This window comes from Gaeumannomyces tritici, assembly GCF_000145635.1.
Source record: "Gaeumannomyces tritici R3-111a-1 unplaced genomic scaffold supercont2.3, whole genome shotgun sequence".
Taxonomy (NCBI): Eukaryota; Fungi; Ascomycota; class Sordariomycetes; order Magnaporthales; family Magnaporthaceae; genus Gaeumannomyces; species Gaeumannomyces tritici.
Genome location: NW_008804547.1, coordinates 3,484,330 through 3,498,749, shown reverse-complemented (window position 1 = coordinate 3,498,749; position 14,420 = coordinate 3,484,330). Strand labels below are relative to the sequence as shown.

Sequence of the window (14,420 nt, the reverse complement as noted above, 5' to 3'; positions counted from 1 at the left end):
GGTTCTCTTCTCTTTTTGCAATTTGCGGTGCATTCTGTTTGCCTCGTCCGTCCTTCTTCGTCTAATGTGTAGCATTGGGTGGTGAAATCAGGAGTTTCCCGTTTTTGTTGCTTCTCTTATTCTTTCCAAGTCGCTCGGAAGTTTTTGCTTAGATAACGGCCGCCGAAATCAAACCTCTCCTGTCCGCCCCTCTCGCATTTGTATATCTGTTCCTTGCTCGCGTGTCGTTTTTTTTTTTTTGGATGCCTCTCTTGACCATTGATTCCTTTAGCTGGCTGTTTTTAGTTTATAAATACCACCGACAATTGGGAGAGGGTGAACCCGATATGCTCAAGACTTGACTTGGTGTGCAGGAAGACTCTTTGATGGAGCAGGCAAGGAGCTCAAAAAAAATATGAGCAAACCGGAGGGATAACCAGGTCGGGGAAGCGTACCTACACTAGCTCTACGTCAGTCGACTAGCTCTACGTCAGCCGGAACGGAGGACCGCTAGTTCGCGCATGGACGTCTCGAGATAGAGCCACCCGAAGGGGACAGAGAACAGGCCCTTGCTCGTCCTCCTTTTCTGAACCTACTGTGCGTTAGAGCCACGGCTCAGCCTTTTTGCTACCTGTTATCACTTCATGATGGGTTTGAAGCGTTGAGAGGGTGATAACCAGAGGCAAGGGCTGACTTGACACTGTCTGACTATATATCTAGATACCTCTTTGATCTCACACTTGCTTTTCTTTTGCCACCCAAAACATGCAGCCTTACAGCCCTCCCCACTCTTCACCTCTTGGACGCCCTGGCCATGCGTTTGCTCTTGCCTGGCCGGGGCGCCGACTTGCCCTTCATCTTCTTGGCGCTGAAGCCGCTGAGGTCGCCCGAGCTGATGGCGTCGCCCGACTTGGAGAACTTCTTCTTGCCGCCGAAGCCGTACTTGTCGTTCTTCTTTTGGCGCTTGCGGCCGGGCTCGCCGCGGCCGCGGTCGCCCGCCGCGGACCCCTTCTTGCCGTTTGCGGCGCCGGCGCTCTTGTGCTGCTTGAGCTCGTTGTCGACGCCCACGTCGAACAGGTCGGCCTCGCGTTCCGGCAGGGCGGCGGAGGATTCTTGACGCTCTGTTAGGTGGGGGAAAGGGTGTACCTCGGTTAGCAAAGTGGACAAAAAAAAAAAAAAAAAAGGACAAACAAAAAGGCTGTAATCGTACTTCGCTTCAAGCTCTGGATCTTCTCGAGCGTGTCCTTCTTGGCCTTTGCGCGCTCCTGCAGCTTGGCAACCTGGACCTGCTTGCCAAACTTCTTGAGGTCGCGCAGCTTGCGGGCTTCGGCGGCCGCCTTCTTGGCCGTGGCGTCCTCGACCAGCTTGGCCTTGACCTTCTCCATGTGCTCGTCGGGCTTGACCATCTCGGCGAAGTAGTCGACCGGGCGGGAGAAGGGCACGCCCTCGGCGCGCAGGAGGGCGCGGCCGCGGCGGGCGGCGTCGAGGCACTGCTTGTACAGCGCCAGCTCGCGCGCCAGGTCGTCGGCCACGTCGGGGATCTCGGACTCGGTCGCGGGCCCGGCCGAGACGACGCACATGTGCGACGAGAAGGGCGCGGCCCCGGGCGCCGTCGGCAGCGCGATGCGCGCCAGCGAGGCCAGCAGCGCCGTAGTGTTGTTGATGGTCAGCCGTTGGTGCGGGATCAGGTCCGACTTTTCCTCCTCGTCCAGGTCCTCCAGGTCGCTCATTGCGATGTCTCCATCCTCTTCCTCCTCTTCCTCGTCCTCGTCGTCATCGTCGTCGTCGTCGGCTGCGGCTTTTGCTGCGGCCTTTGCCTTCTTCCCGTCGGCATTGGTCTTCTGTGCAGCTGCTGCCGGTGCCTTTGCCTTGGGGCGGCTGATCTTCTCCTCCATCTCCACCTCCGACTCGGACTCGGAGTCGCTGTCCTCCAAGTTGCCCAGGTTTACCTGCGGGTAGAGTTAGTCCCCCTGCCTGTGATTACTCCCGCACGCCGCAAGGGGCTTCAGAGCCCTGGGACCGGACTGGCAAGGGTATGCGCACCTCGTCCTCTTCCTCATCCTCGTCGTCGTCCGAACCCTCCTCTGCCTCATCCTCCCAATCCTCATCGTCCTCGTCCTCGTCATCGTCTGAGGCGGGCGCTGGTGCGGGCACGCCCTTGCTGGTCGAATTTCTCTTCTCCTTCTCCTTGTGGATCGCCTTGATCCTGCGCTGCTCCTTCTTCTTGCGCAAGTCGACGCCCTTCTCCGCCGCCAGGGCGAGCTTCAGTTTGGACTTGGCAACCATCCTCGTTCTCGCTCGTCTTTGTAAATGCTCCGCGCAGCTCCAATGCAGTTGTAGCGGTATGGGATTGGTATGCGACTTGGGACAGACCGGTGGGGTGATGGTTGTCGAGAGTCGAGAGCGGTTCTGACTGGCTGCACCACCAACAGAGCTTCGCGTCGGCGCTTCTTTTTTTTTCTCCTTCAGCGGGACCTCGAAGATTCTGCCGCATTTTTTTCAGCGGCGCCAGCTCACCGCCCAGGATCACCAGGGATGTGGGTGGGGCCCCACGGACCAGTAGCTTAAAGTTGGTTGATGCCCCTTACAGCGTTGACTTTACCGAATCAAGTTGCCTCCGCTCATGTCATTCACCAAATACCCAGCGAAGGTGTTTCCTTTTTCGGCGGTACATCGAGTTCCAGCTAATTTGGCAGGTGAAGAATGTTGCTGGAAACCATCGCATCGGCCCATGGACTGCACTTTATATTGCCGTGGATTAAAAGTATCACCCAAGTTAGGTACCCAAAGGACTGATTCGAGTGAGTGGCTTTAACCCGCGGAGTATGTTCTTAGAGCGATTACACCCAGGCAGTTAGTTGGCCGTAGTCGAGGTCAAATGGCTGATTGTTGTCATGGGCCGCGTTCTGATCTTTGACCACCCTCATCATGCTCACCCCTTGCAAGCTGCCACGCTCAGCGAACACAAAGGAAACTAGCTAGACTAGGTATAAAAGAACACGAAGCTACCATCGTGTATAGGATACAGCACCAATCACCAACACCAAAGAATGCGCGTGGAGAGGACAAGGGTTCAGCTCTTTGAAGTCTCTTGAGCGGGTTCTTGGTGTCGGGCTTTGTCGGGTCGCACTGCACGTTGCTGATGGGGAAAGGGAGCGAAGGGTCGCCTTTGGACAGGCAGATGTTGGTATCGACAAGGAGCTTGTCGCAGCTGTACCAGCCTCAGGTGGTTCCCTTGCTGAAGTCGTTGACATCGTTAACCTTGATACCGTTTTCACCGACCGGCGAGATAGAAGTGTCACCGGCAGCCGACTTGCCGTGATAATATCCATGTGATACTATGCGTTAATTTAAGATATCGAGTGGGTGTTGGTTGGTTTGCGATACAGCGCCATTACCACTGGACCCACTGACCATTAATCGAATCGCGGGCCGAAAAGACGTACAAATCGCCTCTTAATCCTCATTCCCTCTGCTTCGTTCTCTTTTCTGTTCCCCTCCCCCTTTTTTTTCCCTCTCGGCATTATTTCACAACAATGGAGGCCGTCATCCTCCTAACTCTACCGCGTTCGGTAACTGGCACATCTCTCGAACACCTGCCGCAAGAGATTCTCGACCAGATTCTTGAGGACCTGACTTTCGATGACCTCGCGCGCCTCAGCCGGTGCAGCAAGGGCTGCCGCTCTACGAGAAGCCGTGGTATGTTCCCGCGTGCGCCGCTGCCCGGTGTATCGGGAAAAGCGTCTGTCTCGCCGAGAAGGGCCAATTAGTTTTTGAGATTATGTCTTTATGTCTGGAACATGGCGGCGACATCAACCTCAACGTCCCGATGGGCCACAAGGAGCTCAAAATTACGACCCCCTTGCTGATGTTCCTCGACGCCCTTGATGAACGAGCATGGGCCAAGGCCGCCGTCGGGGCTGACGCATTAGCCTCGGCCCTCATAACGAGCCTCAAATACCTGCTCGACCACGGCGCAGACCCCTTGGAGCCTTCCCACCCCAACGTGTCCATCTACTTGTGCCTTGACGATCCATACGGCGATGACTACGAGCCAACAGAAGAGAAACCCTGGTGGTTTCCAACTGATCCCCCAGCCGACATGCTCCTCGGGCGTTGAGGAGTCGAGTATCTCGCGAACCCGGCATTTGCCCTCGCCATCAGGATGCTCCTCACCCATCCGAGTGTGTCCGCCGACCGCACCGCCAGAACGCTTGCGAGGGCCTGCGCCCAGCCGGGAGCACGCACTCTCACCACGGCCTGGCGCCGCCTCGTGGACGCCGTCACGGAGCACTTTGCCGTCGCCGCGGGGAAGCTCGACGAGCTGCTCTTCGTCTTTGTCGTCCGCACGGGCACGTGTCCCGTCCTCGACAACACCCTAAGCTGCTCCAACGGCTGCCACCACAAGGTCGGCGACGGCACCCGCGCCACCACCCACCTGCTTCTGGACGCAGGCGCAGACGTGAACTGGACGTGGCCCAAGGAAAAGGTGGATTTGAGGTACGACGACGAGTTATTGCCGGCCTGTGGGGTTGTGGATGTGGACGTGAGGCCGACGGCGCTGCATCTTATGGACCACTGGGTTAGCAGCGAGACCCTGTCCTACCACCCGACAGTGCTGACCGAATGCCCGGGGGCGGTCCACAAGCTTGTTGTCGGAAAGGAGCGGCAGGAGTTTGTGCGCTTTTTAGTCGAAGAATGCGGTGCCGATCCTGACTTGTGGTTCGATGGCTGTTATTTCCCTTTGGATTCGTTTTTGAACAAGTTCAATATGTGATTCCGGCGCGGCCAAGGAGGAAGATGTGAGGGATCTGGTTGAGCTTTTTGAGAAGCACTACCAGTCCCGATAACCTCCTTAAAAGGTAATTAGGGCACACCTACTGCTAATATCAATTAGAAACAAAATCCTACGAATCTGCCGTGCTTTTGGCAAAAGCGGTCTGTGTATCCAAGAATGAGGGTGGTAGGAAAGCAGCTGCAAGGCAGAAGCACGAAAGGAATAAATACCTGGACAGTTCACGGCTGCTCAGCGTGCATCAGCTGATAAAGTGTTTTTACAGCGGCATCCTCGACTGGAAGCGTTGAACACATTGTTAAGAGAATTCATAACGATCGATTATCTTTCCTGACCACCATTTTCTGGACCGCTGCTCCATCAAAGACGCAGCGGCTGGTACGGTACACTAGGAATACAAGAAACAGGCAAGAAGACGCCGACTATTGTCGTCGTCATCTGCCGTACCAATGGCCCCCCTCCACTGCTTATCGCTGATATATCATACCGCCCCCCATCGCATTGACTTCCTCGGTTGTTGAAAAGGAGAGCTCGGTCGGTGCGCGACGTTGTATGTATGGGCGGGGGTGGTGTCTGGCTGAGAAGGAGAAGAGGCGAGCAAGATTTGCACCCTGGCAGATGACAGAAGGAGAGAGCGAAGTACGGTTGTCTCTGCTTGTTGGCTAACACTGCTAGGGTGCGTCGTAAAGAAGAATAGAGGCCTCGTGTGGACGGGTTTGCTGCTTTCTTGTTATGCGTGTTGGCTTATTACTGAGAGCTTGCTGGCAGCCGTCCTTGTGGGCAGGTTTCGGTTCGAAGTCGTGGTGAGCAGGCGAGGGGAACGAGGGTTGTGTCGTCTGTCGTCATCATGCTGTTTGGCTTGGGGCCGCCTGGAAGAAGAAGTGGGAAGACAGGGGCGGATGGCGCGACTTGGGACTTGGGGCCGATCCCCTTGCTCGCAGCTGGCTATCTGGCCAGGGTCGATTTACATGACCGTGCAGCCCGCAACGGGTCCCTCGAGGGGGGTGGTGACCTTGACGTCGTTGGAAGGCATGTTGAGAGTGGTTTGTGGGTTGGACTTGTGTGGAGTCTGATGAAGTTCTGATGGTAGCTTGTGTAGAATGTTTGTGAAAGCTTGTTGGTGGTGGGAGAGGAGTGTGTTCGGGTTGGCAGGGGTTGGGGGCCGCGAGAATTTATACAAGGGGACCACGGTATGGACGCAGACGTCCCAAGGCGTCCCTTGCCTGCAGGAACGGATCCGATCGAGTTCCTGCTTTGACAGGGTTCCTCAAGCTTGCTGGATAGAAAGGGCGAGCAGCCTGCGGCCCTCGACAGTTGCGGTGCCGGGTGTTCTTTCAGAACTGGCGATACTTCTCCACGTGGATCTGAGAACAAACAGAATGTCTTGTGTCGGGGATACCTATCTTAGTATTGTGCTTGATATTGTAGTCGAGGAACCTCTGGAGTTTCTTTGAGCACCACGGCAGAAGTCCCCGACGAAGACAGTATAGTGCTGGATTGAGGCGTTTTCTAGCATTTCGACGGCGGCGTCACGGGAGAAGCAGCTTAATCAGAGACATGTTGAAAGCGCACTGGAAGTTTCCCCCGGAAGATTTCGTTAAAATGTCTTGGTCTCGGGGAGTTTGCGACGCTGCCAGGGCGAGGGCAATTTGGGGGAGGGCATCTGCATTCAGGGGTAGTGGTCCATCCCTTTAGTATTGTTGTTGCGGCTTAGTATTGTTCTCAGCGCCACCGACGACCACACCCCTACAACAACCACTACCCACACGATCGTTGCATACGATTGCATCCATTCTCTGGTATGTTCCATTCCTGATCTTTGAAGACTCTCCGGGTCCAATCCGATCGGGTGATAGGGCAGATAGCGGCTCACAGTGTGAAGGGACACGCGATTCCATGCGACAGGGCAAGCCCGTCATTCGGATCACTAGACTATCAAACTGAACCAATATACACAATGAAGGTAACTGCAAACGCACTACGCCGGAGACCCCAACCCCGGAGACTTGTTTCCCGCCGATCACGCCTACTCGCCTAAATCAGAAGCGGGAGAAAGGGAGCCTAGAAGCGCGGTTTTCTTGGCGTTAGCTAAAGCGCAGGTCATGGGTAATATTTTCTTGCTGTTCATACTCGATGGCTTCATGCATCGGACCCGAGGCAGACTCGAGAAGCCGAGCACAAGGGCCGCGCAGGGAACATGCCGGAGAGAGAGAGAGAAGGAAAGCAAGAGGACAGCAAGAAAGCAAGAGGAAAGCAAGAGGAAACCCACCACTTGCCCCTCAGGGTGATGACGACCCACGGGGCGCCGGCCTCGTCCACCTCCTTCTCGACCTTTGTGTTGAAGCAGATGGCGCTCATGATGCCGTCGCCAAACTTCTCGTTCATGACGGCCTTGTAGGCGTAGCCGTAGTTCTGCACCACCTCGTAGAGGCGGTAGATGAGCGGCTCGACGGGCGGCATGGGCCCGGAGCGGCCCCGGTCCGGGCACGTCGTCATCTTGGAGAGGTGCTCGCGCGGCACACCCAGCAGCGCCGACAGCTTGTCGGCGTCCTCGTCCGACGCCTGCACCTGGCCGTAGAAGAGCCCCGCGACGGCGACCTCGCTGCGGCCCAGGTGCTGCGCGATGGCCTCGAAGCTGAGGCCGCGCTCCGTCTTGGCCGCGAACAGGTCCTGCGAGTGGCTGGGCAGGCGGTCGGCCAGCGAGTCCTGTTGGGGAGGAGGAGGAGAGGGGTGAGCGGCCCGGGCTGCAGTAGAAGGGGGTCACGTGTGTGTGAGGGGCCGGCATTGTGAGGTAGGTACTTACGTCAAGGGTGGCAAGCTTTGGTGCAGACATTGTGAGGGAGCGAGGGAGGGGATTGGATACAGTGTGGATTTCTGGGCTGTTGCAATGGCGATATGCAAGGGCAATGCGAGTGTAGATACAGAAAAGCGACGGCTTCGATTCAGAACTCGGCCGCGGCTTTATAGCCGTGCATTTGGCTGCCAGCCGGCCGTTGTGATAACCATGACCCAAGCACCAAGTGAGGCACATGTATCAATCGCCCTTAGGTAATAGCGTCCACTTGTCCAAAGATGGAACCCCGCACGGCATCCCGCAATCCCGTCTTTTCCACGGGCCCAGTCCGGAGTTATGCCGGAGTCTCGGCAACGGACCCGGTTTCCATGCCGGGCGCGACCAGAATCCTTAACACTCCCAGGAGCTAACACATAGAATCGCCGCCCATGTGTCAGCGCGCAAGGTGGCGACGTTGACTGCGGATTTCATAAGGCGTTTGATCCAAACCCCGCCGCAGCAAAAAAAGCCGCATGTCCGATATGGCACAACTGAAATTTAGCATTCATGTGCTACCGCGGCCTTTGATCATGACAGCTAACTGTTGCTCGTTCTCCGGGGTCTGGAACCCCCTGGATCGTGAATCGCCTGGTATATTTTCATCCATCCCACGAACGACGACATCAGCGGGGTTCAGGCCCTTCCCAACGGGACTCCATGACTCCCCTCAAAATGGCCACACCTTGGTCCAGTCCTTTTTGGATGCCGACCTGAGGTCGTCGACGTTGAGCAGGTCGACGCCGACCTTGGCCAGGTTGGACCAGACGCTGTTGCGCACGTGGATGGGCCAGGCGGGGAGGTCCCAGTAGCGCGCCTTGAGCCCCTTCTTGTGCGCCGCCTCCACCTGCTCGCGCAGCTTGCGCTGTTGGCCGGGGTGCAGCTCGCCGAACCAGGCGGAGCCGATGGACTTGCCGAACCGGGCGCTGGCGTAGTACGAGTTTGTCGAGTCGTACTTTGCGCCCGCGTCGTCCCCGAGCCGGTCCAGCGGTGCGTCGAAGAAGTAGTCGCGGTACGTCGAGTTGGCCACGAGCACGTTAAAGGGCGTGTTGCCCGTGCCGACCACGGTGACGGGGCCGTACGTCACCTTGCCGTCCTCGAAGCGGCTCAGCCACCCGCGGCTGCGCAGCGGCTCCAGTTCGCGCACCACCTCGCGCCACGTGGCGGCGCCGTCAGTCTTGACGTCGACGAGCAGCGCCAGCGTCCGGTCCGGGTCGACGTCGAAGACGCCGCGGCGGGTCTCGTTGTAGAAGCGGTGCGACGGGTTCTGGCGCTGGAGGATGCGGACGAGCGGGTCGACGTAGAGCGACCGGAAGGTGCGGTTGGGCTGCAGCGCCGCCGTCTCGTGGCCGACGAGCAGCGTGTCGTTGCCGGCCGCGCCGAGCAGCCACACATCGGCCTCGACGCCGACGCAGCCCGCGTGCAGCGCCGAGAAGAGCGGCACCTTGCGCCAGTAGTCGTTGTGCGAGTGGCACGGGATCGGCTGCACGTCGCGCAGGAAGTCGGTCGGGTACCAGGCGAGGTCTTCGGTGCCCGTGCCCGGCTTACCCCAGTCGGAGAAGATGCTATCGGGGTCGTCGTCGTGGCCCCACGCGCGGCTCGAGATCAACAGCAGGACGTTGAGGATCAGGAGCACGACCCTGGAGCAGACCCGGAGTCAGCGGGCTGCGCGCTTTGATCCCAAACAAAACGGGGGAGACCTACAGTAGTGTGATGCCAAAAACGATGCCGCAGACGACCCAGCGCCTCCCCTGCCGCCGCCTGAGCTCCGAGATGGTGACCTCCTCGTCGACGTAGACCGTGTCGGACCTCGCGTCGTCAAAGTACTCGGAGTTGGCGAGCAGCGGATCGCACTCGAGCCGCTTGCCCCCGCGTATTCTCCAGCTGCTGGCGATGTGCCTGGTCGGCGTACTGCACATGCGTCTCGTGGGCGAGAAGCTCAGGGGGCTGCTCTTGCCGGGCGAGAACAGGCCGCGTCGCGGGCTCGGCACGCCATCCTCGACCGCCGTGCTGGGCGTCGAGGCCGCTGATTTCCCGCCCCTCGAGAAAACGGCAGGTTTTTCCAGACCCGAGAGGTTGATTCTCCCGGGACCCTTCACGTCGGCATCGCTAGTGGTGGCTGGCGGAGACCTTGGGTCGGCTGCAGGGGTCGTCGCCATTTCAATCGACTTTGGTCCTTTGGGAAACCTCACAAGTGACCTGCTCCACGCTGTAGCCGAAGCAATGTTGCGCAATCGTGTTTGCTTTCTTTCTCTTTATTTGGCCACAGAACTCAACGGTTTTTCGTCTCTGCGACGGCGTAGAGAGTTGTAGGTAACTACTAGGTAGTAGGCACTTTGGAAAAGCATGAGGGGGCGAGGGCGCCAGCGCCGGCGCTCCGCGGATGATGGAGCTCTTGAAGGAGTTAGCGTAAACAAGGTTGTGGATGGGTCAAGAGGCCAGATCCTGACAGACGCCAAATACGGGCTGCTTCAACCCGCAGGTTGCCGCAGCTCAGCCGCATCGCATTCCCACTTTGCCGTCAGTCGGGTCGGTCCTGGTTCAGGTGTTGGCTGTGCGCACCGCCAGCATCATATAGCACATGATTGTTTTCAAGGCACGGCACGTGGAGCGTTGCAGGGGGTGAGGGGATATAGCACCGACACGCCCACTGGGGCCACTGGAGAGCACGGACGGAGAATTATACTTTGTCGAGGCCTCTTCACATCTTTGTCTCGGGCAACCGCCGAGGGAAAGGCCCTGAGACCCTGCACCATGTGTCTTTATAATGGGCAGCCTGTGCAGGCTTGTGCTTATCATATCTATCGTGCATATAAATAATCTGGCATCATCATGCGGGCTGCTGCGTCTTCTGGGCGACAGCGAAACAAGCATCTCATCGGCTATGCACACCACCTGGATGCCGCGGATTCCAGCTGCGGGGGTCACGTCACGTTGCCCGAAACATTGGGGCTGACCTGCAGGTCAGCCTGCACTGGGGCACTTCTTGATCGAGGCACCGTAAAAGTTTGCACACTCGAGATACTCGCTCACTCGCACCTTTCCTCACCTGTGGTTACACGTGGTATCGGATGCTACCCTCCTTATTCTTTAACCCACTTGGTGGGTGGCCGCCAACACCCGCCTTCCCCGCATGACAAGGGTCAACGGGTGACTGGGCCTGGACCTGTCTGAACCTGTCTGAACCCGAGAAGTCATCACCAACAACACGCACCCACTTGAAAGGTGTTTGAAAAATTCGGCGTTTTTGTGCCGGCAATGACACCAAAGAAATGGGGTTGGTGCTGCCCCTTGAATGAACGTTGGTCCAGCACATCACGCCCCACCCAATATCGCCCACCCACCTCTACCATCTTCTATCCAGCCGGCAGAAACTCATTTGAGTGCATGTATTGACTCCCCATCGCCCACAGAGAAGCGTGGTATTGATCTTCTTGCCCGCAAACATGCATCGAGTGAGGACCCCGAGCCTCATCGCTCCAACTAGGGCAGCAGCGGTGAGGGGATGAGTGACGCCAGCCTTGGCACTGGTTTCTGCCTCCACTAAAGGCCGATAAAGCCAGCCATAAAACCAACGCAAACAGAGCCCAGTGGATGTGACGTGGATGTTAACAGCCAGCCCCTCGTCCTTCGAAGCACTGCCACTTTCTAGAACTGGACCACCAAAGCCACCAAAGCACTTCAATCGGCATCTACCATGGCCAACTGCGCCGTGTGCGAGGCTATCGCCCGCGTTGTGGCGACCCTGCTCAAGCAAGGCCTCGAAAAAATAATAGTCCTGGACCCAAACCGCCGCCAAACCACATGGAACTACACGCGGCATCTTCCTCTCTTTGAGGCCATCAACTTCAAGCCGAAGCTAGGCCGGGATTGCACCATCGAGAAAGCGAAAATTCGACGGCAAGTGGCTGAATGTCGTCGCACATGAGGAGGGCCACTGGGGCCAGGGGAGGATCGTGCGTGACGAGAATTGGATTGGCTTCACAGTGATCCAAGGGTTTCTTGACAACTGCAGGCGCAACCGTGGGAAGCTCTGCGAGTCCGCCGTCTTCGAGCCCGATTTTGAGTTGCCGAAACCGGCGTGGCTCATCGACGTCGAAGACGGCTGTCTCGTCAAGGGAGATGTCTTGAAAGAGAAAGGCGCCGAATACGTCATCCTCAGCTAGTTCCGCGGTCCGAACACCGAGTACTTCACAACTGGGGACAACCTGTCTGCGGTTTGCCAACCCAGCGCTCTCCTTGCCGACACGGCCGGCCAGCCCCGTCTCCCAAAAACATGGCGCCATGCCATCCATTTGACACGCCTCCTCGGTCTTCGCTATCTCTGGATTGATCTGCTCTGTCTACCGAATCAGGACTTGGAGATGGAGCTACGCAAGTCTGACTACATTATATCCGGCGCCGCTTTCACCATTGCCGACGTAGATGGACGGGACGCCGAGTATGGTCTGAGAGGTGTGCGTGAGCTTCCAGACCCTGAACCACGCTCGTTCAAGCAAAAGGTCTGTCAAGTACACCACAACATCGTGTCTTCTCCGCAGCAATCTGCGACAACAACCATTGCTGTTCCAAGTGAGGGGTACATTGGCTCGATAGACGCGACCTACTGCGCCGTCAGGGCCGACAACTCCTCCAACACCGACAAGTGCAAGTCCCGAGCATGGACACGCGGGGTCGAGGCGATGCTTGCTCGGAGACTGCTTTTTTTCGAGGGCGGAACTGTCCGGTGGACCTGCGCCCCGGCCGAGTGCAAGGCCACCCCCTGCCCGGGCGACGCCTCCCAGAACTGCGGGGGCGAGCGTCATATGGTCATCTACTCGCCGCGCGACGCCGTGGCGTACTAGTGCGCCGATCAAGGTTGCCACGCGAGAAATCGTCCGGGGCGCACACCCTCCTCCTCCACGGCTCGCGCCTCGGCAGCACAGCAAGTCGGTATCGGGCTGGGCGGCTCCCTGCTAGCTTAGGAATCACTAACGCAATCTATTACCTATCCAGTGTCGGTAACTGGTTGAGATCGGCTCGCCGTGTATTTGCGCTGCCCAGATTACCGTTCCCTCACGTTGTAGCTCCACTCATCTCCGAGTTGCTTTTACTCTCCCAACACCCTGAGCAGGTCCTGTTCATCGCTCTACGGAATGTATTCATCATTTCCAGCTCCGTCTTGACTGTGCCTGCTCACAATCCCTGGAACCCGCTGGAGCCACCCTCATGGTAACCACACCACGATATGTTCTTTGTCAGAAGGCACCAAGCAAATCATGGATTCTGGCTCACAACATGAAGAACAACTGCGAGTGCAACATGCCGTTCAGCTTTGATCCCACACAGCAGCGGAGCAGGGAAGCATGATGAGTTGCAGGAACGATGTACGACTCGGCACACTGCTGGGGCCAGCGCCTGTTGGCATCAACTGTGGGGGTGCAACACCCGCATGTGCAGGGGGCACCTGTTTGATGGAACTACGCCCAATCAGGTCAACGCTAAACCGGGCCGATCCGGTGCCACATTCCACACTGTGTGGAGTGGGCAAGATGGGATGGACATGGGAGAGCCTTGGCAAGGCGAGGGAGCTGCCGAGTTCCGTTCTACCCATCTTTCCGGCTTCCATGGGCACAACTAGCGAGGAAAGGGGAGTGAGATTTTTGAGCCCACCCTTAAGGTGACATTGGAGTTCCAGGCAGCAAACCTATATGCAATGAAGCTCCGGAGGCTACTCACGCGGTTGGGCTTCGCCGTCACCAAGGGTGCTATTTTTGGTCTTACTAGAGCCCCAGAGCGGTCTCCAACGCCGAGGTAAATTAACATTTAGCTGGTTACCAGACTGCTACGGAGAACCGAGGAGATTTTGAACGGAATGGAGAAATCCGAAGACGGAAAGCGATGTCAGTGTCATCTCTCCAGAGAAAATGAATGCAACAGCCCTTACCCTGGGCCTTGTCAGCTCGGCCGGAGCGGTCGTCCGAGCTCATGTGGCGGGTGGCTACTCCTATTACCCTGAGCCCATCTGCCGACCCTGGCTCACAGGGTGCGCTACATCCGCCCAAAACCCACGTGGGCCTCCTTGCCACCAGTGATCTATGGATCGCATCACCGCTCAGACTATTGTCAATATGGCGTAGACGCAATTCTGTGGGCGGTCTAGGACATCCGCTCAAGTGAACGCATCCGACAGCGCCTACACCGGGGAATGCCAAGCCGTGCGTTGGCACGCTAAGGTCCGTTAACCCCACTATCCGCACCAACCGCCAGGCCCGTCCTGATACATGGTATCCATTGGACCGAACCCCGTCTAGGTGAACGGGGCGCCAACTTCAAAGGGGAGTCACCCACAGCAAAAACCGACCTAGCCACATTGCCCCGTCTTCACCTCCATCACCCAAGACATCCGGACACCGAGCCCGAGCCAGATCCGGGGCGCCCAGCCACGCGATAATGGTCGTCACACGGAGCCAGGCCAGAGCGGCGGCGGCTGCGGCTGCAGCTGCAGCACCTGGCGATACTTCTTCTCCTTCTTCTGCCGCCGCCGCTGCCGCCGCCCCGACTGCTGCTGCTGCAGCAGCTACCAGCAAAGGCACCGCCGCAATCACCGAGAATATGGCAGCCCTTCAAATAGACAGAAAAGCGAATACGGATAGCATTCTCGACGACCTCTTGAAAGGGAAGCCGGAGATCTCAGATGGGCTATACAAGAAGGCGGTCGAGGACAACAAGTCTCTCTCGAAGCTCGAGCGCATCCTGTTGTTCAGCCGCTGTGATGTCTGGGGCAAGGCATTTGCCGGCCCAGACACGCTCACAGAGGCTCAGCGGAACATCGTG

General features: G+C 57.7%; 5 protein-coding genes across 5 annotated transcripts; 2 read left to right on the top strand and 3 right to left on the bottom strand.

Annotated features, from left to right (window-relative positions):
* Window positions 1-587: 587 nt before the first annotated feature.
* GGTG_06280 (rRNA processing protein Ebp2) lies at window positions 588-2,440 on the bottom strand. Its single transcript, XM_009224096.1, has 3 exons — window positions 2,023-2,440; window positions 1,190-1,928; window positions 588-1,100 (listed from the first exon to the last, which is right to left on the bottom strand). The coding sequence occupies exons 1-3, from the start codon at window positions 2,263-2,265 to the stop codon at window positions 772-774; spliced, it is 1,311 nt and encodes a 436-aa protein (XP_009222360.1). The 5' UTR covers window positions 2,266-2,440; the 3' UTR covers window positions 588-771.
* A 1,075-nt stretch (window positions 2,441-3,515) lies between these two features.
* GGTG_06279 (hypothetical protein) lies at window positions 3,516-4,937 on the top strand (the record flags this gene model as incomplete). The annotated part of the gene is made up of 4 exons (XM_009224095.1): window positions 3,516-3,678; window positions 3,750-4,053; window positions 4,165-4,479; window positions 4,877-4,937. The coding sequence occupies 4 exons, from the start codon at window positions 3,516-3,518 to the stop codon at window positions 4,935-4,937; spliced, it is 843 nt and encodes a 280-aa protein (XP_009222359.1).
* Window positions 4,938-6,813: 1,876 nt separating this feature from the next.
* GGTG_06278 (cyanate hydratase) lies at window positions 6,814-7,607 on the bottom strand (the record flags this gene model as incomplete). Its single annotated transcript, XM_009224094.1, has 3 exons — window positions 6,814-6,835; window positions 7,044-7,480; window positions 7,578-7,607. The coding sequence occupies 3 exons, from the start codon at window positions 7,605-7,607 to the stop codon at window positions 6,814-6,816; spliced, it is 489 nt and encodes a 162-aa protein (XP_009222358.1).
* Window positions 7,608-7,902: 295 nt separating this feature from the next.
* Window positions 7,903-9,763, bottom strand: GGTG_06277 (hypothetical protein; the record flags this gene model as incomplete). Its single annotated transcript, XM_009224093.1, has 3 exons — window positions 7,903-7,974; window positions 8,290-9,244; window positions 9,309-9,763. 3 exons carry the CDS (start codon window positions 9,761-9,763, stop codon window positions 7,903-7,905), a joined length of 1,482 nt encoding a protein of 493 aa, XP_009222357.1.
* Window positions 9,764-11,301: 1,538 nt separating this feature from the next.
* GGTG_06276 (hypothetical protein) lies at window positions 11,302-13,424 on the top strand (the record flags this gene model as incomplete). Its single annotated transcript, XM_009224092.1, has 2 exons — window positions 11,302-11,508; window positions 11,960-13,424. 2 exons carry the CDS (start codon window positions 11,302-11,304, stop codon window positions 12,446-12,448), a joined length of 696 nt encoding a protein of 231 aa, XP_009222356.1. The 3' UTR covers window positions 12,449-13,424.
* Between the last annotated feature and the right edge of the window lie 996 nt (window positions 13,425-14,420).